Source organism: Amblyomma americanum, chromosome 9, assembly GCF_052857255.1.
Source record: "Amblyomma americanum isolate KBUSLIRL-KWMA chromosome 9, ASM5285725v1, whole genome shotgun sequence".
Taxonomy (NCBI): Eukaryota; Metazoa; Arthropoda; class Arachnida; order Ixodida; family Ixodidae; genus Amblyomma; species Amblyomma americanum.
The window spans coordinates 78756895-78783764 of NC_135505.1; the positions used below are offsets into that span (position 1 = coordinate 78756895).

Genomic DNA, 26870 nt, shown 5'->3' on the forward strand with positions numbered 1-26870 from the left:
AGAAACTTTTCTCGTAGCTATTTTTAATAACTCTCTAGCGACACCGTATTGCCTGGTGGCGAAGCCCTACACTACAAGAACGAAAACAAAGCACTTCCATCCTCCACGAATTTGTTCGGCAAATTTGCTGGTAAGCCAAACGTCATTTTAAAGTATTTACGTTCAAAACAATCCTCGGAATGTGTGCTGATGCAACTTCGCCATCAGTTGTAGTGGCGCAGAAGTCCTCGCGTTTGATTTCTGAGCTGTGCGGCCTTGCATCCTGTGCCCATCGCGGTAACCGCCAAATCGACACGCATTGTCTGAAATTTGAGCTGGAATTGTGAATAAAACGCCTGGCGAAACGTTGGGAGCCTGGAAAACAATCACGTCGATGTAGTAACGCGATATCGGAGATATGCGCACTCGGTCAATCCGTTTTTGGTCGTTTTCCGGCCGATATTCCTCTTAGCATCATAGGGCTAGATAAGCGGGGCGGCCCGGCTGTTCAGATATTTGAATTTGAACGTTTGAAGCTTCCGAAAACGCTGACAAGCGGAGCGGGCATGTTGGCGACGTGAATGTGACTCAGGCCGGCTGTGTGTACGCTCGACAGAGGAGGAAACGGGAGCGGAACAATTGCTACGCGAGCGGTCAACCGCCGCCTGGAAGAATGCGAATCGCTGAGCTGCGCGTCCCGACATGTTCGGACAAGAGACGCTGCTTCTGCGTAAATGGGCTCTGCCCTCGCTCGCACCGCCAGCTCGCGCGCGCTCACGCAGTTCGCTCGGAACAGCCGACGGGACTCCGGCGGTCGCTATGCACCCGCTAAAGTAAGTTTTTCTTCGCCTCGAAGTCCAAAATATTTGCGAATAACGTGCTCTGCGAGTGTCAAAGTCGGGAGAATTTTTTTTTTTTTCATCTCGGCGGTCGTTTGAGGACACGTGGTCAGTTGGGCCAACGCGTCGTCCGTTGTCATGACACCGATCGTTACGGCCAAAGATTTAATATGGCTTTGATTGACTAGTTCGTGTGTGGGTGTAATTGAAGAGTCTTCGTCCTGTTTCCCCAGTAGACATACTGCTGCGTAGGCGGCAATTGCCGCGTGCCTAATGACGGTCTCGGCCAGTCGTGGCCAAAGTTCGTGCCACGACGATTTGGGGCGTGGTGGCGGCCTGGTAATTTGCAGCGGAGCGAGTCGAATTTAAAATGCTACGTTTCCTAGTTCTTCTTCACAAACTGTTGTCGGTTTTGTAGCCCTGTTTTTCAACTATAATGCGCATGTGAACGCTGACCCGAAACGTGCCGTTCATGTCTTCACCATTTTATAGTATTTTTTTGGCGCGTTACACGTAATTTTGCAAATGAAGAGGACGTCGTAGTCTTTAGTTTATTGCACATAACCTGTCTTGCATAGGGTTTTGTGATAACTATTAGACCATGTATTCGAATGGGTCAGTTATTTTTATTTGTTAACTGCCATCATCTCAAGATCTAACCAGTGTCTGGTTGTATTATTTTGGATAAATGCCCAGCAGAACATTGCATCCAGAATTTGTTCATCACAGTGCAGTCTCAACAGTAGATAAAATGCGCATCAGGTTGTTCTGTTTATTTTGTGCCATATTTGTGTCAGAAGGGCTTTGACGTATCATTTGAAACAGCTGCATTGCAAGGTTCGATTTTTTTTTCTTTTGCTTGCAGTTATATTCTGATCTGGCAGCAGTTAATAAACCAGAGACAATTTGCTCTGACTTTTGTTTTATGCTTATGCAAGCAGGGTTTTAGTTTAAGCCTAGGGAAAAACAAGAATGGGCATGTGTGGTATAGGCCTTCACAAGGCGACAGCATGCCGAGACAAGTACCTAATGGAAGGACTAGAACAGGGGTTTAGATATAGCATCTGCTCTATATAGTCTCCTACAACTTCCACATACATTGATGCCTTTAAAGTCGGTCATATATAGTCTCCTACAACTTCCACATACATTGATGCCTTTAAAGTCAGTCAGTGGGTTTTTATTAAATTCATTTTTGCTGCTTGCAAAGCTTAAAAATTTTGTGCAGTCTGTGGCTGCATTCTTTTCCCGGTGACACTGAAACTTTCTGCTCAGTGACTTGGACCCGGACACTGGCTTGCTTATTGTGATGGGAGGATTGCCAATTCTTTAATGATCTAGCTGGCTTTCAGTGGCATTACTGCTAAAAATTTCTTCAAGAAATTGCGCATGCTTATACATTCCTTAATAAAACAAATGTTCACATATATAGATGCCTTGTCCTTTACTCATAAATTTTAATGTTCTTACTACTTCATCTTAGAAGAAATTTGTTGTTGCTAGTGTTGTTGCTGAGTTGGCAAGTGCTGTTTAAAAAAAAAAAATTTGAGGTAACACTGAACTTCACATTTGAAAGATTTGGTAGCAAACATGTTGTGGGTAGACCTTGCCCATGGAATTCATAATTTTTGTTTGGTGGGTACTTCTACCTTTACGAAATGAACAGAGGGGTAGGCATGCAGTTCGGAAACCTAAAATTTGCTAACGAGGCTGTGCGTGCACTCCGTGGCAACTTTTCCTGGCAGTGGAGCAGAAACTGCGGCACCAAAACACTCCATCTCTCCTCTGCAGCGGAGTGTAGTCCCCGCTTGCACTTATAAGTATTCTCTTACAACATAGTATGTTGTCAGTATTCTTTATTTTAAGCGTATTTCTAACGCAGCTAACAACTGTCAGCATTCAATGTCAGGGGGGAAAAAAACTGCTTTCTTGATTACAAATTTGCTAGGCATGTCTAGTTACAGGAAGCTGCAAGAGATGGCGCAAGCTGCTCCGGCGATGGTATGGCGTTATCACGAGGAGAGCAGTGCACCAGGCGGCCAGTCGCGCTGTCATGCGGATGAACTATTTGACGGAATGATGCGGTTATGGACGCTCTGCCCCTGTATTCTTCCCTTCATTGCCAAGAAAAGTTGTTGCCGAGTGTAGAATCGAACAAAAAACACGAATAAACAACTTGGCGTGCTTCTCACAATGTCGCCGGTATTTTAAATGCATCCCACTGCATCCCATCTCTCTTCATTCCCCCTTTATTGATCCATGCGCAGTCTTTGCAAGAAGTATGCAGGGTGCGGCTTCGAGGCAGTTGTAAGACTTTCTTAAAATTGCGGTTAGGCCTCCACGATTAAACTGCGTCTTGTGTCCCGTGCGGAGATCCCGAGTGCTCCAATCCAATGTTGGATGAGGAGTGGGATGGATTATATATTTTACAAACCCCCCGCAGTGCAGGTAGCTCGGATGTCAAATGGAACAGTCAATTTGCATACAAGAGCCAATTCTCTTGTTACTTCCGCATTAAAGGTGAAAACACCTCATGAGCACTTTGCGTCCCAAGGAAAAGTGTCTAGCGCAAAGTAAAAAGTGTGATTTCTCACTCATACTCGCACGGTAAGCATTGATTGAATGCAGGCAGTCTGGTACACTTGTCATGTTGGTGACATGTAGGACAGCAGCATGGTGTGCACTTTAAAAACCAGAATGCTGCCTTTCATGTTGGAGCTGCCTATGCTTGCAACATGTCCGCAGAGCCTGGTTACTACTCTTCACTCTAAACAGGAAGGAGTAAAAAGGGGAGTAAGCTGACCTCTAGTGCACTCATTTTGTCCCAGGTGGTAGAAATTTCCGGAGCCCTTCACTACGGCCCCCCCTGAGAGCCTGAGTCACTTTGGGACGTTAAACCCCCGTAAACCATAAAACATTCTTATAAAAGGGTGTTCATTAAAAAGAGTACTCCCTTTTTACTCCCACATTGGCATATTTGTGTTTAGAGTGTTGTTGCTCATTGGGTGGTCTGCATACTATTTGTACAAAACTGTTTCCAAGCAGTGGAATAGTGTGTTCAAAACTAGTACCTACTATGAAAACTAGCGCTGCCATAAATAATGCGCCTGTGTGCTTCCACTGATGTGGCTCCTTGTGCATGGCCCGCTATTGAGCGGGATGGCTTCTAGTTTGCGTCGGCGAGTGCCAAGCCCCCCCCCTCCATACTGGTTTTGTGCTGTCAGTCGATCGAACTGGACCCTTTTGTTAAAAAAAAAAGAAACAGAAAAGAAGAAAAATGCATGGTGAGAATGTGGGACGCATCCAGTGTGTGGGCACAGCAGCACTAGCAGCTTTCTTCTGGCCTTTTAACTTTGTCTTCAGTTGCGCCAGTTCTTGCTGCAGATTTTGCTTTAATATAAACATGGCAGGCGTTGGCTTGTATTCTATGCTTCGCTTAGTGATGGCTTAATGCTGCTGGCATGATCTTGGTGGTGAAGTGCACCCAATGGGAATGGGGAATTTAAAAAGGTGTGTTTAACAGTTTGGCAAGGCAACTGCAGTGGCTGATGTCACGAGTGCTTTCGAGTAATGTTGGTTCTACATACTTGAGGAAATCTGAAAAAGAAAAAAATGGATCACTAATGGAGGAGTAGTTACTGTCTACATCCTCTTGTGCACAGCCATACAGTTAGCGTTCTTGCAGAAAATTTGTAATTGAGAAAACTAGCTTAGCCAGGCAGCATTTTTCGACGGATTTTCACTAATCAAGCAAAAGCAGTCCTGGGTCGACTAGATACAGAAGTGTCTAGGTCTCATTTCGGCATCTGCCAAAAAATAATTAGGCTGATGACGATACTGTTGATACGCAACGGATTAAAGATTTTATTGTAATGCTACTGTAAATTTTGAGTCGGCCTAGCAGCCTGTGCAACGCTTACATAAATTACATGATGAGATTCTGCCTGCACACTGGATGCATGAGTGCCTGTGGCCCCTGTGCCGGACTCAGCTGTGTGGTACACCTGCCATGGGACTGAGAGCTCTGCCCAGCTCAGATGAGCTTGATCTTGCTGTTGCTGGGCGCAATTCTGAACCTGAAAAGGTGTGGGAAAGTGTTCTTTCATGCGAGGAACCAAGGAAAAGAAAAAGAAAACAAATATTTGCAGGACCCTGCAACGGTTTTCACTCTAGGGACATGAAGGGCAGATAAATGAAGTATGTGGTTGAGATCAGAATGTGGGTAAATGTATAGTTACCCTGTGCTGCCAGACGACACGAGCTGGAAATCTGGCTGTTTTCAAAACTTTGCCTCTGGTTAAGAGCTGAAAGGAATGAGGGGCCCAATAAGTGAACCAGAAGGTGTGGCGATCATTGAAATTAAGGGAGACCGCAGGAAAACTGTAGGTTTTTAATTACAAAGAAACTTGACAGTAGTGAGGTTGAAGTATGCTTGTGACACATGGTTTAGATTTTATTGTGTTAGCTCGCCTTCAGTTCAAGAGGTTGCTGAAAATTGTCTCTCCCACCAGTAGTACATGTCACACCATCCGAATTATCCCCTCTCCCCTGCTGGAGGTAACAGCTCAAGGGTGCCCAGTTATAAAGCCAAGGTGATGACGGCATTGGGAGTTCATATCCTTCCGTGGTTTCAGGCTTGTAATCATGTGTGCTCTTGAGCACGACGCAGGTTATGCGGTGTCACATGAAGCGGTCTTGGTAGCCGTTAAATACTGTCTCCGTTTGCCTTGGTGAATGTGCCCAGGCTTATCAAGAGCCACATCTGGTTGTTATCTTTGGTTTGAATTTTCATTCTGCAGTTCTGTTTGAAACCACTCAGAAGAGGTCCCTGTTATTAATACTAAGGAGACGTGAAGCGTGTATTAGAAGATATGGGAGAGGCCTTTGTCCTGCAGTGGGCATAGTCAGTATGATGATGAATCTGCTATTATACTGATCCTACGGAAAACTGGGTGGAGATTCTGCTAATGTATGCTTCACGTATAAAAGAAATTCTTTTGCCGACGCAGCACTGATGGGCATTGTTCACTAAAAGTAAATGCTCCCGTTAAACGATTTAAAAGTTCGGTTGTGTCACTGGTATTCGGGATGTTAGTTTGTGCTAACAACCACACGTTCTGTGTTTGAAGACTGCCCTTAAGAAAAAAAAGAAAAGAAAAACCGTTTCAGGTTCCTTGCGTACCAAAAGTAATGGTCTGGTTCATTTGGTTTCAGTGCATTAAAAACATGCAGCAGGAACAAGAAAATAAAGAAAGCTTTTTCAGTTACTGAAACTTAACTGGAAACATTGAAAACAAGCTAAGCAGTGCAGATTAATGAAATGACTTCAGCGAAGCCTCGTTAGCAGGAATGCAAGTTTGCGAGTAGTGAAAATAAAAGCGGGTATGTTTACGAACCATCTGAAAAAAAGGTATGACCTGGCAGTTTACTTAACTCTAAATATTTGACACATTTTATTGCTATAGCTCTCGCAAGCCTGATGCTATAAAGGCTTTTCCTTTTCGTTCTTGAGACCTGTATTTGAGCCTTTGATTATTGAAATTTCAAATCTGTGCTCTTTGCAGGGCTTTTGAAAAATTTTTAAGCTGTTACGTTTGAAGAGCACTAATTAAGGTGGCAAAAATTCTTGTGCCATTCATTTTCTCGCCTATATTCTACCTTTAATAAATGCAGAGGTAACAGATTTTTATAAATTTGCATTCCTGTGATTTGCTTGGCTGAAAAGAAAAGAAAAAACGGTAGACATCCTATACTCCATTTCATACATAGCAGACAAGGCTGCGGAAGTAATGCTTCCGCAGAACCGTATTACTCTAACATGTATCATTCGTTCATCTTGAAGCCTTGGTCATTGTTTGGACAAAAACATACAGAGATATAAAACGAATTGGTAACGTTAAAAATTACGGTCGAAGCTGTGAGCCGCTCAGTGTTAGGGCCCTCTGGCTATAGTCTTCCTCGAGTGTCAACTACTTTTTAGGTGCGGATGGAGTAAGAGGGATTCGCTGCCACATGTGATTCTTACTTCTTGAAGTCTCAACGAGTCGCAGGACAATAATGTGGCAAGAGTTACAACGAAACCCAGGAGGTTGCCAGTCACAGCGCTGAAGGCTTGTCATAACGAAAAGTGCCTGTGTTCACTTCGGTTGTATTGAGGAGTACTTCTTGGGCGCGGACTTCACCTGCATGAACAGGCGTGCTAGATTTGGCAGCATTGCCTGCTATGTATGAAACAGTGTAGGAAAGTTTAACCTGGTAACTATTGCAAAGCAAATGAAATCAAGAGAGGTTACAAGGTCGTGAAATTGGAGTGTTGTCATGTTCCCACCATTTTTCATTGGCTCGCCATACATGGCGGCCAAGCGGTTCAAATCTCTCTCTCTGCCCCATGATTGGTCTGCTATTATATACCCTTGTGCCTGTATGTGTGCGTGTGTTCATACTCTTGCAGGTGTAAAAGCATGAGCCATGTGTCAGGTCAACAGGTAAGAAAAACACGGAGGAAATGGCTGATTCCCCAATTGGCTCCGGCCTTTCCCCTCGTTTTTTGTCCTACTTTTTTCCGCCGTCGTTCCGCCTTGTTTCCGCTTTCCGCCGGTTTGACGCCGCCACCCCAATTCATGTTCCGTTTGCTTTCGAACTGGTGTTGGTTCACGTGCACTTCAGCTGCTCCTTGTTTCTTTTGAAGCGCTTACACATTATTTTACCTGCATTGCGCTTTTGCTCCATTTCTGGCATGTAGAAACCTATGGGTAATCCTCGACGCTAGCAATTTATTGATCATGCACCCTGGCATCCCTCGTGCATGGGAATTACAGCACGTAGCATTTAGGACTAAAAGTTAGTGTAATCAAAAGAGGCAAGCCGAAATGGCTGTCAGAGGAGTTACTTTATCAAAGCAGGGAAACTATAGAATGTATATTACAGCCATTTGTTGGGCAGTTGTAACTGCCTAGCAGTTTAAATTTGTTTTGGAATTCATCACTGGAGGTGAAATTAGCAGTAAATTTATGTTACGGAGCTCATCGCTGGAGACTAAGTAGTACATATAGTGCTTTGCATCGTGCGTTCCAAACTTGAGATTCCGGTGGGTAACTAGAAGAGTGGTAGCTTTATCGTGAAGCCCAAATAAAACAACCACAGCATGTTGTGTTCTGATGGCTGTGGAGAGTTCCAGACAAGATTTTTTTTTTTTTTCCAAGTAAAACTGCTATTTAGTGGAAACTGATCTAGGCTTCTTGGGCCATTAGATTTGGCATATCTAGTCCCGCAAATACCCATCCTTATTGCTTATCAGTAAATGTCATTTCCTAGTCCCTTTAATAATCTGGCTACTTAAGCAGTGGTGCTTGCCCCAAACACTGACTTCTTCTCTTGACAGCAATTAGCATTTCTGCCACTGAAGAAAGGAAATGGTTTTGAATTTTCTGTATTTTGTGATTGTGGTGCAGGTTGGTTGTGTCCCCCCCCCCTTTTTATGTGCTCTGCGTCTAGATGCTGTAAACAAAACTGCAGCCACTGAACATTTCGGTCATCATTTAACTGTATCTGTTGACGCCACACAATCAGAACTACACACCGGATCAGTTTCCACTTTATAGCATTTTGATATAAATCTGAGGTTCGTAGGTGCTTGCAAATCGGGCCGCGATAGCAGTGTTCTTGCTGGTGCAGCAGTCAGCACACACTGATTAATCCGGATGTAGCAAGGGAGGGGCAAGCTTGTTAGCTTGCTAATATCTGTGCTTATCACCACGTAGTAATATGCCCAAAAAGCGAGATGACAGGGCATTTTTTTTTTTTTTTTCACTACCATGTCTGCACATCTCTTGCATCATACACGAGCGCTGGAAGAAAGTGGCACGCTTCATTGCACTGTTACCATTGGGAGGCTTTTGTTTTCGCATGGTGAACATGTTGTTGGCTCAGAGTGCATCACATCGCTTTTGTTTTTGCATTGCTGAAGGCGTCGTTTTGTTTTTGTTTCGTTTCTCAAGGCGTTTATTTCACAAAAGATTGCACAGCGATCGCACATTGCAAAATGCCTGCGTTTGCGTGGCGTGCAGCGTAGATGATAAGAGAACACATTTCTGTTTATATATTTTTTTCCTTTCAGTAAAATGACCTTTGTTTCTGATTATTTTGTACTTTTTGTGATTTTGTTTTTGCGGCATTAGCGTAAGCCTCTTGAGCACCGTGACAGCACTGAAGTGTTAGAACCGTAAATCTTCAGGGGGCAACTACAGGGGTTTTTCTGAACTTATGATTCCTATATATTCCTTAGGGTCTGCTCTGTTCATCAGAGTATATTGTTTTTGGAAATGTTGTGCAATACAGCTTTACAACAAACAAAAACTTGGCTGTGTGGGTGGAGGTGGGGCTTCACGTATTACGGTGGTAATAGCGAATCGCAGTTCTGTTCATAAAGACCTGAAATGGCCGAATCGAAGTCTGAAGATTTTTGTTCAGCAAGCTTGAAGTGTAGTTAATGGGCAGGTAATGTTTCTGAGCTCGTGGAAGTGGTCAATTTTAGAAAGTTGGTTTGTGCGGAAACAAATCCCACATTATTGCATAGTTTGTTGGGATCGGTACGTAGGTAACCCAGTGCAAAATTTTCGTCAAAGTATGTGAACTTCAACAACAAAAAAAAATTCCTGTAGTTGCCCCCCCGTGATAGCGTCCTTGCTTTTGACAAAAGCTGGCAGAAATTGCTTTGCAGTGTGAACTTTTGCCTTCAGTTTTACAGAAAGTTTCGCGCCTATCACTCGCTCGCTTTGCAGAAAAAGGTTTGATGCTTAGTTCTGCGACACATCTGCAAAAATGTCGCACAATGTTTGTTAGTTGAGGGTGATCTAAAGGACAGACGCACTGTTCTATCCTTTCAGAACACAACAATTGCATGCACTTCACTGACAACAATTGCATGCACTTCACTGGATAAAGCTCCTCACGAGAGGCGGTAGTCATGCGAAAACTTTTACAGACAAGATGTGCTTAGGGAGCTCGTTGAACCGGCACTTATATGCTGTAGTTGGATACAACTTAAGAATGAAGTGGGAAATGCTCCTCAAAGTAGTCCCCAAAACCATGATTAGCGTCGACTTATTCTCATAGGCCTCTTGTCGCTGTCAAATTTCCTTGCACCTGCTGGCCACCAGCAGTGCCACGCTAGCAGGCGCAGAGGCATTGATCGTGGCGGTCGTCACTATAAGTCAACGCTGTTGCTTCAGGGGCCTCTTCTTAGGGGCATTTACCGCTTCATACTTGAGTCGTGGCCAACGCAAAGCACTTCTTTATTGTTCAGCGGAGCAGTTCAGCGAAAGCGGCATATTTTATTTATTTATTTTTTTCTACTGAAGTATCATTCAGAGCCTTGCGTGCATCGGATTTTTGTGCTGTTGCCATCTGAGCGTTTTTTAGTGCATCAAACTTTGTTGGTATGATATAACGATTCCTTCCCCAATCGAGTCCATATCTGAATTTTTCACCCTTCGCCATAGGCTGAAGCAACGCTATGACATGTGGCGTGGCGTCAATTCAGCCAGTGAGGAAGGCCGGAAAATTCGAAAACGACATGGAATCGGTTTGAGAATCGTTATATTATACCACCCGTGATGGCGACGCTATTTCTTGCTCTAATCTCGTTTATTTGTGTTTCTCCCCCACTGGTGAACAGCTCTACATGCCAAGTAATGGACTAATGGAGTGCCTTAAAACAGGGGGGGTTACATCGGGGCTCTTGTCTTTACAGCAGGTGAGGCAGGCTTTTTTTTTTCTCCTTTTTTTTCTTCTTGCATGAAGTGCTTTTAGCTGCCACTGGATGGCATTCACTTGCATCAAAACGTGTGGAAATCTTACCATTTGCACTGAACTGCCTTTGCATTTTTAGTTGGTGAAACTCGTGAAGCACCTATACTGCACATAATTGTTGCCATCTGCATCATCTAACCAAAGTTGTTTGAGATGGTTTCCCTGAAATGAATGCCTTCCGCGTACACGCAGGCCCAAAGAATGCCAAGTGCAGTAAAACTTCGTTACAACAAACAGTCAAGGGACCCAAGAAAGATGTCTCTTGGAACCAAGGTCTCTTGTAACCAAAATTTCTAAAAACACCGTGGAGTCGGACTAAATCAGTTTTTTGTACATCAGTATCGAAGTGTACTTGAACACGTTGACAAGAAATTGCTCAGGATGGCTTAAAGAAGTCGTTTATAGTAGTTTATTATAGAAGCAGAATGACCAATTTTGGTGCAGTTAGATTATTATGGAAGCAGAATGACCAATTTTGGTGCAGTTAGATAATAGTCGCAACCATACGAGGCATGACATTTGGCTGCAGAACGGAACAGAATCGAACCAAGAAAATGAAAAATGGTGCATGTTTGGTTTTGTATAATGTCAGCTGTGTTAAGTAAACTAGTTGAGTTGTGTCTTTTCTAAATAGTGAATTTACTCAAGGGACATAGAAAAGTTGTCTTCAGTAACTGAGTGTGTCTTGTATGTGAACTTGTTAAACAAACATGGCAAACTTGGGAAAAACAACCAAATCATTTTCAAATGTTTTTTGCAACCGAGTGTCTCTTGTAACGAGATTTTACTGTAGTATGTTGTGGGGTGTGCAAATCACGCTATTTTCTATAGAAGCAGTGTATATATACCTATATATGCCTTGCACTATTTCAGTGCCCACTGCTCTTGCAGCATGCTTCGGTGTTTTCGTCAAGTGGGAGTGCTGCGGACTGAAACAAACTGGCATGTCTCTGATGCAGGCTAATCAAACCCTATGTGGTCTACTCCACAGTTGCTCTTGACAGTGCGCTAATGGCACTGCAAGAATTCCAACATGTTTCTGACGAGTCAAGGGAATGGGCACTTGGTCATTTGCTAGCAGCAGATAATGCAAGAAAAACTGACATTGTTGTGATGGAACATGTTGCACCATGTGCTACCTAAGCTGACTGTTCTGAAAATGCTGCACTCCATTTGCCAGCATAACAAAAACAAATTGTACAGTCACAATACGGGTAGCCCCGGAAGCAATCGCTTCATTTCACCATCACAGTGGGCGATGGAAACGGCAAGTCAGCATGTTTAGCATAGTTCATGGCTGGTGCGTGCCGCCTTTGAATGTGCTGCACCTGTGTGGCTACTTAATCTTGTCCTGTTGATTATTTTTTTTAAACGAATCAGAGGACATGTATCGAGAGATTACCGCATTCTAATGGTGAGGTGGCTACTTTTGTCGGAAACTGAGCTTTTGTAGGTAGGACATACGAAAAGGAATGATATACATCTGTCAACACCTCTGGTCGCTTCCGCATGCAAACTCGGTAATGTTTGATGTCGACTCGGTGTGCCACACTTGGCTGGGGTGGGAAATAAAAGAAAACTCAATTGGCCACGAGCGGGATCTGAATCGACACGCACACTTTGGAGTATTCGCTTACGTGAGTTAGTTTCAAAGGCAGCTTCACTTGGCGCAGTGCAGGCATGCTCTGTTCCTGCCTACCCCACCGTGCCGCTGCCAATCGCAGTGCTACCTTTGTTTACAAACATGACGATTGTCTCTAAATGCTCTGTATTAAAAATAGCGTCTTTGTCGTTAGAATTGCAATGCTTATAAACCAGGTGTTTAGGGAAGGTGATCACTAATTTTTAAAAATAAGGTTTTTGAGGTAATGCGGCATAGTAATATGACTGTTGGCGGAGGTCTAATAAACAGGTGGATCATCTTAACTAGCTAAGTGATTAACTAAATTCTAATAGTAAACTTTTTAACTAATACCATCAAGCACCTGATTGAAATTAGAGATTTGTAGCCGGCCGTTAGTAATAGCCGTATCAGTTTTTTTAATTTCGAAAACTCGATTACTCTTGTTGCTGTGGCACGACAAAATTTGGCTTTTTTGACTAGGTACGACCACTGGAGGGGTTGCTTTGCCTGCATACTTTTCGAAAGTACATGTATTTAAGCACGATGCAACCAAATTTTGTCGATCCACAGCGGCAAGAGTAATGACGTTTTCGAAATCCTAAGAACTGATATGGCTATCATTAACAGCCTGCTACAAATCTCCAATTGCAGTCAGGTGCCTATTGGTAATAGTTTAAACGTTAAGTATTAGAATTTAGTTAATCACTTAGCTAGTTAAGATGATTTGCCAGTTTTTTGACGTCCGCCAATGCTGGCATTACTATGCCGGAAAAAGCTTCTGTCTACCTCAAAAACCCTATTTTTAAACACGAGTGATCACCTTCCCTGAAACACCTGGTATATCTTCCAACTTCAATTTCTCCTCACTGACCCTGCATAAGCAAAGGAGCCCTAGTCTATTTATTGGCGCTCATCCAACTGCTGCTTGCATGCATGTAGTCGGTTTTTCCAGTCTTAAGTGCTGTTCCACTTCACAAGCTTATCTGAAAAGGGAGAGAAACGCATGGGTCGTGCCAGAGTGTTGTTATACTGTGATAGCTGGCATTCCGTGCATGCCTTGTAAAAGTATGGAAAGTGCACATTGTTGGGTCAGTCAGTCATACATCGTTTAGCAAGGGACAGGCGCATCAGTGAAACGTTACCCTGTTTGTGACGGTATGAACGCCGATATCAAGTGAGGCTCAATCAATAGCTTGGCCTCCAGGGATTCCAGGTGTATTTATGTCGCCAAGAGCAGGGCTGCATCAGTAGGGAAAAAGGCATAAATGTCAAGTACCCTTGGGGCCTTTCAATGCACTTTTCTGCACTGCAGGCAGTGAAGAACTTGGGACAGGGATGATATTGGTTGTACCTAGTAAATTGTGTCTGATAAAGGGTCAAAGCTCAATGAAACGAGGTACTTTTCATCTTGGCATTTGATAATGAAATGCAAGCCTAAGAAGTGCCAAAATGGTTAAAAGCTTGGGTGCACCTCATTGTTGCTTTTGTACACCGTAACATTATGTCCTTTCTGGTGTGAACTTCGAGCACGCTAAAGGAGTCAGCAGTGCTGAGGTACCATGTGTTGGCGGCTCTGGGCAGAAGTCCCGCATGAGAAAATGCGTCCGTGATGGTACTGAGTGTTGCAAGCAGTTATCATCTATTAGCTCTGAGTGAAATGTATCATGCAGGCAAACATTGTGCACTCATGAAGCAACTCTTTTGGCTGGCTTTTTTTTTTTTTGCAAATTGCTGGCTGCCAAGTTGTGGATGCAGCCCTTATCTGGGTATATGGTAATGCTTCATAAAGTACTTGTTCTGACTGGGAACAGGTGCACAAACTGTTGAGATTGATGAAAGTAGATCCATTCATAAGCAAAAACTGCTGTTTTCAACCCCATGTCTCAAATATCTGCGGTACTGCAGTGCGGCACCCGTGGTTGCCAAAGGACATGGTAGTCAGTCTTGTTGCGCGAGCCATTACTGGGGGGAGCCAATCTTGCGTTGTCACATGACTAAAGCTCGTAGAATTTGGCACCAATCCAAGCGGCCAAAAAATAGAGGGGTGCCGTCATGGAGAGCGAAGTGGAAAGAAAAGCAAAAAAACTGAATCCGGAGCTGCGTGGTAGAGGGCAAATCGCAAGACCAGAAAGAAGGGAGACTTGCAAAGAGCTATGCGCTGCCACTACCGAGGTTAGGCGGGCAATGAAGGCTGTGCTGCAGCAAGAGCGACGCTAGCGACAACGCACAGAGGAGCACACCTTCAGCTGCCGTCTTAGATGAGGTTCTTGGATGAGATTCATGCCAGGAGAGCTACGCAGCAACGAAAGTGCAGCAGGAACAGTCAGCATGAAGCAATCTTGGACGAGGTTCATGCAGGAGGGCTTTGCAGCTACGAAAGCATAGGAAGAGTCGGTGTGAAGCAGACTTGGATGAGGTTCGTGAATGGAGGGCTACGCAGAAGCGGTCTTGGATGAGGTTCATGCCAGGAGAGAGCTACGCAGCTGCTAAAGCGTAGGAAGAGTCAGCGTGAAGGAGCCGCACGAGATTAGTGAACCAGTGATGGCTCTTACCCAGTGTTTTTAACTAAGCTATGGTTTATCTAGTTTTTTAGACTAGTGGATGTGTCTGTTGTGATTGTCGTGCATCAGTGGAAGAAAGGTTTTAAGAAAGCAGAAAAAAAAAAAAAACAGGTGGTGGTGGTGTTTGAGCATGCGCCTCGTTTGCGAGAGGTGTGGGGTTCGCTCCCCAGTACCGCCGGGTACCCACTAGTTCCAATGGGCAGGAGCTTTCCCCTGGACTGGTGCTCGGCTTCACTGGGCTGGAATGCTGGGAAAAATGTTATCTATGATCCTACCCTGATCAGACTACAGCACATCGGCACTGGTGCACATTGGCCAAGATACCCTTGTGGCCAAAAATGGCCAAAAATGGGGCTGAATTAAGTGGCGTGACATCTTTGTAGGGCTGCTTTAATGGATGTAGAGAGCCGTGCATTGACCAGTCGGAGACTGCACTGATTGCAGTTAGACTGCTACAAAGTGCCAACGTGTGGGGTGTAGCAAATTCTAAGAGGGGTGCGTTGTAATCTATGTACAGAGATTTTTTTTTTTTGTATTTTACATGGCCCGGATCTTTTGTATGTGGGCAGCAAAACGTGTTGCATTCCCACTAGTGTAAGACACACTTGCACGTTGTGGTTATGGCTATCAAATTTCACAGGTTCTTTTGGGCTTTGTTGTTAGCCAAACTGTGCATAATCTAATAATCTTAAGTTAAGGGGACTTGTGGGAAGTGACGAGAAGGAAGCAGCAGAGAATAGTTTTCCTCTCTGTAGTTTGCTAAGCCTAACTTTTTACAATTGGTTAGCAAATTAGTCTTGAAAGATTATCAGTCATCAACAGCAGGATCTGAGCATACTGCTCTAGGATTTTGGGAGTAACCTATCTTTTTACCTTGAAGCACAATATGCTCAGTGCACTTGCATAGCTTTCAGGGAAACGAGCACTGAAAATTGCCATGACACACTATCTCCACAGCTACCTAAGTAGTGCAAAAAAAGAAAGCAATATTCACTTGTGTTGCTATCGTGTGGAGTAAAAATGTGGTATATTAGCTGAGCAAGCAAGGAAAGGAGCTTTGGAGGCTTCAGCAAGTGTATAGCATGGAGTTATTTCAACTAGATGTTGATTTGTGGCACCAGGTGGTACTAGTTCACACACCTAAAGGCATTGTTCGCTTAGCTCTGCTCTCCGTGACGACATCGAGCAGAGCCTTCTTTTGTTGTCGTGCCCGTTGTTAACCTGGCACCCTGTGGGTGTTGTGTGCAGATAATGGACTGCTTGAGGGACTATATCCGGGAGCGGAAGCTCTTTGACCCCATGTGTCCTACGAGGATCCTCTGCGGCCAGGACCCTCTGGGCAAGGTGTTGGGTGTGGAACATTTTCTAGCCATTGACCTTCTGTAAGTGGGCCCATCCCCTGCCTGGGGAACATGGAGACAGGAGCATGTGATTCTTTGTGTTATTGTTGTTTTTAAATGTTTTTTTACTCTGCAAATTGCATTCAACTGTGGCAGCAGCAGTGCCACACCTTGCTGGTCATGAAATTCCTCTTTTGTCAATATCTTACCTTTATTATAATTTTCACGTATCATTATTTATACTATTTATGCTCAATTGTGTTAACTCGTTGCAATAATAATATTATTATGTCATGTCACTCCAGGTGTATATTGATGTTTTCGGGTCTTGAAATGGTAAAAAAAAATGCAAAAATTTGTATTTTTCAGAGGTGCCACGTTTGGGTTCAATATACTGTAAAGTAAAGGTTCAATTCGACCTCCAGCTACCAGTCAGTATATTTGATGCCCCCGAAGTATTCAAATGGCGATTTCGGAGCAAAACACAGCAGGACTTTGCACCCATTGCTTCCTGCAGCCACGCCCTCGGTAGCAGTCTACTTGGTCTTTGAAAGCTGGTGCTTTTCCCCACGTCCTGGTAATATTCACTGTTGTGAAATCCTCTTGGAACGTCCACATTGCATTGTTTTCTGAGGGCCTCTACAATGACCTCTGAAGGGCTGGCAAACAAATTTTAAAATGTCCCTTTTGTGGCCTCAGTTGAAGAGATTTTAATGGGCACCCTTGCATTTGTGGCGGCACTCGACGCATGCGTTGCCAGTTTGGCCAATCAACGTGCGCATGATAGATATTTTGTGACGCTACCCATAATGTCATAGGGTGAAACCTGGTTTCGGTTTTTGCTCTTTTTAAATATTTCTACATGGTATTTTGAAATGCAGTTTGTATACCGGAGCGAGGAGACTCTAAGGAATGTGATGCGGTCATGAACTCAAAGCGCTCAAAAAACCCCTTGGAGTTGGCCGTAATAAAAAAGGTGTGATACCTATCTGCTGAACTAAAACGTGGCACTTGACTCTTACGCAAATAATAGGCACCATGCAGGGGGGACTCTGTTTGCACTTGCCCTTGTTACATGACCAGAAAGGTGCTGCAAAGCTGCCTCAAACCTGTGACGGCGTTGTGCATTTGGCATTTCTTGCGCTGCTTCTCTTCTTGTTACTGCTGCTGCTGTTGGTGTGTTTTTGCCTGACCTGTTGTAGCTCAGCCATTAGCAAAGTTTTTTACGAGTTGTTTCTGTACCTTTGGCAGAAAGAGTCCATGCAGAAAAATGGAGCTGTAACTTGAAACTGACGGTAACAACGTGGCGACGAGTGTTCCGGTCTTCAAGAAAGATTTTTGTAATACCAGATATGAGAATAGAAACAGACACTAGCTGTTTCCTTGTAATTACCTTGCAAAATACATTACCTTTAGAAGCGTGGCTTTTTCTCTGTAATGAGGGCTTTCTCTCTAGGCGAGTTTTGAACCCCCTCTTCATAAGCTGGCTGTCATTTCTACAAAGCTCATGGCGAATTCAGCGTGTCATGCGTTTTCTGGCACTCTGTGTCCAGTTACAGACAAGTTGGATTCGTCCAAAGCATTTTCTTGCTTTGCCGACAGATGGCAGCATGGATACAGAATGATGATTTTGGTACCATTTTTGGAAAAAGAAAAAAAAAACGTGTGTTAAGGGGTGAACACAAAAAAAAGTCTCGCAACCGAATGCACCTGTTCAATGGTGTTAGGGGTGCTTAGGCATATTGCCGTGGGAATAGAATGCATAATTTCGTGCATGTCACCACACCATCATGATAGGTAACTACGGGTCAGCATGACAGGTAGTTAGAGGCCAGGTGACTTCACAGCACAGCATCTCTGGCATGTATGCAGAGCAGAACAACACCTGGTTTCCTTCCGTTTCTGGTCACCCTTGTTCGCCACATTCACCAACTTACCATGGATGTTTTTAAGTTTCCTTTGCTGAAACAAGCCGCTTTTGCAAAAGTGAATTATCGAGAGTGTAGAGGTAGGTGCCGTTTACTTAGCGATGATGGTAAATGTATAATTGTGCGGTCATCGATGTACCAGAATGTACCACACTTTGCCGGAGGAGCCACCATTGCATTGCCCCACCATGGGAAAACGATGACGATAATGTGCCTGGAGGATTGTAGTATCAGATGAACTTGATTTTATGCCTGAATTTTCAAGAAATAAATCTAAGCCATGTTTTTAAACTTACCTTCTTGTTTTCTCAACTTTTTTTTTACCATGACATGAACTCTTTTCCGCAGTATCTCGTGATGTCATGGTCAGATTTAATTTTTTATGCACTTGAAAGCTTATCTATTCTCCTATGCAACAAGATAAAAAAAACCACAAGGTTTCATTTGAAAAATTTAGCATTTTCGGTGATTAAAAATTTGGCCTATTTTTAAGCACATGAGCAGAAGGTAGAACTTTCGCATTTGTTCTGTTAAAATGAAGGTGATTGTATGGTTGTCTGATTATTGCTCAACACAGACATCAAATTTTTGTCAGTCTTATGTGGAAAATGCAAAAAACTTGTGCACAGTAATTAGTCATGAAATAATTAAAATTTTGAAATCCACGAAGAATAGAAAAAAATCAATGCATATTTATTTTTAGGTTGCCAGAATACGCTAGGTATGAAAATTTCATCTGTGTAAGTTAAAAATTAACCAAATCTGGTTAAGACCAGGCGTGATGATTTCACAATAAAGTCCATGTTACTGTAGTTCAAAAAAAAAAAGTGCAGAGAGGCTAGAGTATGGTGGAGTCCGGAGGTGAGGTAGAATCGTTCATGACTTTTACGTTGCAAAGTTGGCATGTGGCAAGCAAGGTGTACGGCTTAAGTTGGCAAGCACTTCTTTTTTTTTTTCCAGGACCACTTAAAGGTTTGTATCGACTATGGTGCTTGCTTGCCAACTTCCTTTTTTTCGCCTATGCTCTCATGTTGGCTTTTTCGGTCAGTTGGACAGCTGGCATGAGACAGAATTTTGTTGTTTAGCCTGCAACATGAAAGGTGCAAGGTACACTCTAAGCATGAATATACATGTATGGGAGTAGTGCACTGCCTTTCTACTCCTTTCTGTTAGAGTACTGTAATATAAGAGGGCACACAATGAGGCAAAACGTGTGGCTGTTGAGTCGTCGGACCGTGTCTTGTGTGGAGTGGATTAAGCTAACAGTGCTTTGATGAGCAGTTGTTACAGCTAGAGGGCCAAGCTATTAGGGTCATTGAATAATGACAACCTCTTGCATCCCAGGAGGTGCCCTTTAAGGGGAGACCCTGGTCTTTAGACAAATTTTGCTAATTGTAGACGTAGAGAGATGAAACTTATTTGTCTAGGGCATTTTGTCCTCCTAAAAACAAATATGGAGTCCTGTCTCTAATGGATTTCAAGATATTAATTTTTTTATGAGTGAGCAATTGTGCCCAAGTTTTATATAACTTGGGCAACAATGATTGTCAAAAATTTGGTCTGTTTGTTCTGTAGTAACCCTAGATTGCAAATAGCATCACCATAATTTTAGCAGCAGCAGTGTAAAAGTTACAGCATTTTTTAAGATGCTTATGAATTGCCTCAGATTTTTCTTCAATAAAGTGCCAAATTAATTAAATTACCGTAATGAAAAGTAGTACTTTTTAGTCCGCTTCAGCAACAGCGGCCTCCACTGTGAATAGGGACGCATGCCTGATCTTCGGTACAAGTGACCAAATGACAAATTGCAGACTTTTGTTTGCATTCTGTGTTTTCCCTCTCTGACAGTGCTCCAGCAGTTTCCTGTCAGAGAGGTGCATGTAGACTGGCAGGAAGGCTTGTGCAACATGTGGAGGCAGATTGTACTTGTGTTTTGGTGGAGTTTCTTGCTTTGCTAAAGCCCTGTTGAATGAAGTTTCATCAAGACTGTTCACCTTTTGTACACCTTGAGTGATTTGGGCTTGCATCTGTTGAGGTAACGTGGCAGTAAATTGCAAGAACAGCGTTTTGCATGTCATCAATGCTGCCTAGATGTGCCTTGAGTGCCATGCCATAATAATTGGAGAGTGTTACGAGGTCTCCGGTCAGTTTCCCTTTGCCACCAAGGCTCTGCTTCCCTTCTCCCTTGTTTTTGAGCAGAAGGCTTCGAAGGTCTGCCCCCATCCGTTTGTGAACATAATTCACACAGTCTTCCTTCTCTGTCTCCATCACACAACATTGTGGTGTATCTCAGTCCATGCTTCTCAAGAGACCGGCCTAAAAGAATCTTCGTAGCCTCCACCTCCATTTGGCCAGGCTTGAAGTGTTTTTTTGGCACTTGTGGCTGACTTTCCATTCTTGATACTCAAGGTCCTCATCTTTGAGGCCGAGCCAGCATCCTAAGCAGTAGTTTGATAATACCACAAAATCAAGCACGTATCCCGTAAATAGTTCTATGACAGTTCCCATGCAGATGTGCGACGAATGACCTCTAGTCAGCCAAGTTCCGTCAAATGATACAGCTATATTCCCCGGATTTGCAAAGTTCAGGTCCGAGTAGAGGGACGTCACGGCTGCCACGCACTTCCCCATCACAAGTGCAGATGCGTTCCGAGCTGCAGGATTAAGTTTCTTTTACATAATCTTGGTACGTCTTTTTATGTGTTCCACGATGAGAAAGGTTTAGGGCGGAAAAAACATTGTTCAGCACAGTCTGGCCGTTGCCTGTACTCATAACTGCATGAGTAGCGAGCACGTTTACCTCGAAAGGATTGCAGGTACCACCCTCACCGGCCCTTGGCGAACTCCATCCAGCTCTCAATTCTCCGCAGGTGCTGCAGCTCAGGACAAGCTTAACTGCAATTCCTTATTCTCGCCCTGCCTTCGAAAGGCTCACAGGGCTGCCGCACACTTTGCATTGCGCGCAATGAAGCAGTTCGTTCACAGCCGCTAGCGCTTCGGCGGAAGACGAATTAAAAGAGATAGCTTACGGCGAGTTGCTGACATCGAAGAAAGTCGTCGCTGTTCTTCGTTCGCCCGATGTTCAACCGCTGCTATTTCTTCGCGGGACAGAAATGGCGTGTTGACGAGCACTTTTCCACGCCGTCGCTTGCGGCACACGCGTCCGCGCCCTCCGTGGGCGCGCTGGAAAGGCTCGCTGCATCGTTTGTCACAGGCGCTGGCCCATCCGATGGCTCGTCACGTGTCTGGGGCTGTCTTTTTCGTTTTTTGCCGAAGGCTTGAGCCGTTCGGAATTTGCGATGCCCACCAGCCATCGTATCGAGGTAGCAAAGAGAACGAGTGGCTATCTGCGCGGTGCGTCAAAATGGCAACCGATGCACTTTTGTCTAGCAGACGTTTCCCAACATCCAATCAGGAGTCGCCGTTTGCCCCACGTGCTGCGAAAGCACCAATGCCATGCGCGTATTTAGTTTTTTTCTGAAGCCGCACAACTCCATGGTTGTTGGCTGGAAAAAAGTTTCCTACTAAAATTAGATAGTAGAAGGATGTAGCTTTCAAATGAGACCGAAATGGCCGCTCTCCGTGAAGCCGTTTTCGCTGAGTGCGATGTTGAACTTCGCGAATTGCCCTGTTACTGACTTTAATCACTGATATCTGAATAAATACTTATCGGGAGGCATCAATATTTTAGAAACAGGCACTTTATTGCTTCTAGATTGTGATAAAAAAATACTTCCAAGAAACCGATTTTTTGACCATTTTTTTCTCCTCAAAGACCCGGGTCTCCCCTTAAGTTTGAGCTCCAAGTGCCGGAAGGCGAATGTTGCAGGCAACAAAGAAGCAGTTTTGCACATAATTTACATTCTGGATTTGGCTTCCCAAGCTTTAGCAACGTCAAACATTTTGCACCTTTCATGTGGCAAGCATGCGTTGTGAAACTCGAACTAGGAAAAAGACGACTAGCATTGTGTTTTAAAACACACACACTTGTTGTATGCACTCGTCGTATCTTTTTTTTTCTTCTGTGCTTCTTTCCTCAGGGACGACGGGAAAAATGACAATTTGAAACATAATTCAGCAGAGACAACCCTGCTCTGCTGCCTGTCGTCTGCATCTTCAGTGCAAACTTCATCTTCTGTGTAGCTTTAAATTTTTGAAATTTACCCTCTTTTAAAAAAGCTATGCCTTTAAAAAAGAGAAGAACTGCCATTACTGGATTTGGCCTTTCAATTTTGGTGCTCTTGTGTGTGTGAGGGAAGGCAAATGAAGACATCATTGTGTTGGCAACATGTCTTCTTCTTCTTCTGTGGGAGAGGATTGACGCCGTCGTCTGCTTCGTCTGCGACACTGGCTGTGGCTTTTAAGCGGGCAGAGACGCATCAGTTTGGAAGGATGATGATGATGATCATGATGATGGGAAGACTGGGAGTGAGAACTTCGAGGACTTGGGAGCAAAACGGCGGAGGAAGTGAAAGATGTCACGTTCTCCCTTCTCTTGTTTTTTTTCTTCTTTAGCGGTCTTCTAGTCAAACAAATCCGTGCTGTGCCAACGCAGCATGTAGTATCTCAAGGTAACTATAAGCGGTGAACTTCATTTTTTTTTTCCGTAGCTTTAGAAATGCATTGTTATCTATGTGCGGTGCTCGAGATGCGACGTGCAGCTGAGAAAGGGCTCGCTGCGCTGTTTGCTTTGTGGGGCATGATACAGATGCACGACCTCAATTTTGTTTTCCCTGTGTGGTTTATGGTCATGGGGCTCTCAAAGATTGGCGGCTGGAATGCGTCAAGCGATATGCATACTTCTTGTCCGTGTGCACCTCATCGCAGTTGCAAACTCAGCTGCCAAGAGCGGAGTTGCACTGACCTGTAGGTAACGGTCGCAACAAGTGCACCATGATGTGGCATAATGTTGAAGCTGCTTGCTTTATGGGGGGAAAAGAAGGGATAGGGCAGTCTGCAACCCACGGCTGTTTGTTGGAAATAATCTGCAGTAGGCTGAAAAGCCTATTTAAACAGGAACAGTGGCCTTGGCAGGTCACCAGAAAGGTGATAGCATCACTTAACCATTCTTAAATCAACACTGAAAGGTTTTTTTAATTGGGCAAACGTCGTTTAGCTCCACCAAGCTTGGTTAGGCCTAATTAGGCCTAGCTACTAAGCCTAATGGCTTAATACAAGTACTCTGTTTTATCAGCTTGTATGGTTGCACAGTTTTTTACATGACAATAAATAAATCAATATTCTGTTTCATTCTGGCCAGCTAGGTCTTCCCTTAGATAGTTTCGCATGCAAGGAGCAGCTGATGACCCTTCTCTTGATAGCCATTTCAGCTCTCTGGTTAGTGTTAGTAATGCAGCTTTGTGTGCAATGCAGTGGATATTCGTCCTCTGTAAACCGCCAGGTAGTGGCAACGCCGGCTTCTTGATGTCTGCTAAAAAAAAATGACTTTTTATTACATCTACCTGAGTCTTTGTTCCTGTTTAAATTCGATAAAATTTGTGTCCATTTGGAGCAAGCGGATCCTGGTTGTTTTCTCTAATACTTGCAAGCATTTTGTGGTCTCTTGGGTGCACATTATTTCTTACGTTTACCATCTCATCAGCCATAGCCTTTTTTATACCACCTTCAACTATAGTTACGGCATTGCTTGCCCAGGTTTAGGGTTTATGCAGGAACATCCAATCATGATTTGTCAATGTATGGAGCAGAGTGGATATGTTGTAGAGCCACTTAATCAGAGTACCCTTATATCAGATTTTTGATTGTTATGAAGGGCGAGCCAAACTCCACAGGCCTGTGTGGAGGGCCTTGAGTAGAATCTTTGTCCAGTCAAGCTGAAGGGAAAATGTGCAAACGTAGAAAAACGAGAAAATTTCTCTAATCTTCATATTTCGCAGGTGCTTAATGAGCTGGAGAATAAGATTAACTGCTTCGACATTTGTAGGAAGAATCTTTATTTTTTCCCTTTTTCTGTATAATTGCATCGCTTGGCAGTTCTTTTCGACACTGTGGTTGTCGCTGCTTTTCGGTTCCTTCACAGCTGGTTAGGCACTTTCAAGTATGATTCATGCAATGCATGCTTCATGGCTTCCCTTAAAAAAAAAAAAAACTTGTTCGAGGGTTGAATTGAAACCATTACCGCCGTTCATTCTGGTTTCCCGTCATTCATCTCCTTTGTCATAGAATCCTCCCATGAAATGGCTCGGTATTACATTTTGCATTGCTTTCAAGGCTTCGGCATCCTTCCTGTAATTCAATTTAGGCCCGTGCTGCTCATGCTGACAGCACCGAAACCACGGCTGTTGCCAGCAAGGTCTTTGAGAGCCCCACAGGCCACATATTGAGCTGGCAGTGAGTGAAATCGCTTGTCGGTCGCGGGCATCAACGACTTGGTCACCACAGCGGTTGAAAATTGTGCCTGGCATTGTCAGATCTCTAGTCTGTCGCTATCTGGATACCAGGATAGTGGTGCAAAACACTGGTGGCCACAAATCTCTGCCAAAATGTGTGGCTCGGATTGGCTCAAATTGTTTGGCAACCAAGCAAGTTGCCGATGATTGAGGCACTGCTAACTTGTCATGGCACGTGTGAAACCCATGCTCTTGGCCAAGGTTTACACGAAACTGCTGGACAAGAATCTTGGGGGGGGAAAAATAAAAACCGCCAACGCTGTGGAACAGCAGTGCCCCTTGGAAGAATTTCCTGCCAGTGGCGACTAAGGGTGTGCCTGTTGATTTTTTTTCAGACCAAGTCGTTGGATCTGCCCTGGGTGTGTCTAACAAATGTAGTCTTGTGGCTGCTTTCATTTTACCTGTCGAGTTGCATCTGTCTGCCCCGTCAAGGAAACGCTTCTTTCCTTTAGTTTCCAAATTTTCATTCTCTGGGTGCAATTGATTTTTGGAGAGACATTTTTTTTTTCCCTCTGCAATCTGGCAGTCGGAGTAAGTGGGCCAGGAAAAGAGCGTTTCCTCTCAAGCACTGCACTGTTAGACTGTTTTATTTTTCTTGTAAGTTGGGTGCAGAAGGCAGCAGAACTGGAAGCATCTGGGCCCCCACCTAGACATCAACCCCCCCCTCCCATTTTACCTTTTTAATGCAAGTTACTTTTGCTGTCATGCTGTGCTCATGAAATGCCTACTATCCGTGCTGGAAATTTACTTAGCCATCTGCGTCATAATAATGTTTGTAATTGCCTCGCGAGTCTTTACATGGGGAATAGCCTCATGAATTAAAAATCTTTGACTGCTTCTTTGGCCATGGCCACATTCTTCATATTTGTTCATGTATCCCACTGATTAAAGCATTGATACTGCATGCCTAAATGCCTTCATGGTTTTTTAACGCCAAAAAAAAAAAAGCTTATTTTTTTTTAATCCTCTGGAGGTCATACCTATTGCTTTTTGCCCTCCCGTTACTCAACCCTTTTAATGCTCATCCCACACTACTAAGGGAAGTAGGAAGACTTCGGTTATGCTGCTCGATGCACCCAAAACGTGAAAGGATTGACACCGCTTCAATTGCTGATCGCACAGATGGTCATTTTTGCACCCGCGGCACATAGGACCTAGTCTTTTTTTTTTTTTTTCAAACTAACCGCTTGAATTGTTTTTTATTAACATCCAGTGCGCAGTTTCTGAGCTCTGCAACGAATGCAGTTGTCCTTAACGATGACGGGAAAAATCTGCAGTTGAATGCGTGCGAGGCGTGCGTTGGTCGGCTCCTGTGTGAGGAGTGGAAGCGCGAAGAGAAAGAAAAAATAGAATTTCAAGTGCACGCGTCTAACGACAGTGCAGATTTTAATGTGTGTCTGCTGTTTGTTTCCACTACGACCAGCGCACGCCTGTTGTTTGTGGTGCCTGGGCCATTGTGAGACCTTCGCTGCATGGTGGTGAATGTGTGAGCGACTGCGTTTTATCCCTTCTCCCTGTTCAGCACGTTGAACGGCATGCCGTTCGGGCTGTTTTTTCTTTTATTTCATTCAAACTGCTTCTATTCGTTGTCCTGACAGTGTTGTTCTTCTCTCCCCCTTTTCTCCTTCCCTTTCGGGGTGTGTGGTTGGGCTCTCCTGTGTAGGAGCGTTAAAGCGGGAATCCCAATTAGGGGCCTGCGAAGGCAGTGCCACCATCGAAGCCAAGCGCCCGTGCCTGGAACCAGACTCAACGACGAGCGGCACAAGTGCGGCGCACGCGTCGCCGGTCACCATTCACATACCGCCGTCGCCGCCCTACGACAGTGGTGCGGAGACTGTCTACAGCATACAGGTGCGCTGCTGGCTATATTGTATCAGTCAGTACAAGGGCATATTTTGTGGTTGCATCCTCACCTGCACTTTCCATCTGCAGTTTAAGCATCGTTTTCATATTAGCTTAAAAAATAAAACTGGTAACAAAAATGACAGTTGCACTTCGGTTTTCACTTTGGTTCCACTGTTCGGATTCATTGTTGACGGCTGAAGCTGTTAATAATGGCCGGTAATGATGGGTTAACGCCGATATATGCTGAATTGATGACTGCATTCATTGATCCTGGGAGTCCTCATGCCACTTCTGGCACAGTGGTGCAGCAATTAGGTGATGCACCACTGCCCTGCGATGGCAGATGCTACCATCAATGGGACTAACTGAGGTTGCTCCTCCTGGGCAACCTCTTGCGACCAGTGATTAATTTAAATGCCGCCTGCCACGGTGGGCAGGTTGCTACGACTTCACAAGGTCATGTGACATAGGTGGCAAGTGGGCCACCTCATTATCGACACGCCTTTGTTAGGGTTGCCACTGAATCGGATTCTT

At 44.2% G+C, this 26870-nt stretch overlaps 1 protein-coding gene across 5 annotated transcripts in view; it reads left to right on the plus strand.

Moving 5' to 3' along the window:
• Positions 1-29: 29 nt before the first annotated feature.
• Positions 30-26870, plus strand: part of LOC144105440 (E3 ubiquitin-protein ligase Mdm2-like) — a 49793-nt gene continuing 22952 nt past the window's right edge. For 2 of the 5 annotated variants that reach the window (XM_077638561.1, XM_077638562.1), the window contains exons 1-6: positions 30-130; positions 7270-7303; positions 10495-10572; positions 16062-16195; positions 22597-22652; positions 26155-26342. In XM_077638561.1, coding sequence (XP_077494687.1) covers positions 7280-7303; positions 10495-10572; positions 16062-16195; positions 22597-22652; positions 26155-26342 — 480 coding nt within the window. In that variant the 5' untranslated portion in view covers positions 30-130; positions 7270-7279. Of the gene's footprint in view, positions 131-485; positions 813-7269; positions 7304-10494; positions 10573-16061; positions 16196-22596; positions 22653-26154; positions 26343-26870 lie in introns of those variants that run through there. The other 3 variants (XM_077638559.1, XM_077638558.1, XM_077638560.1) reach the window with 3 other exon arrangements.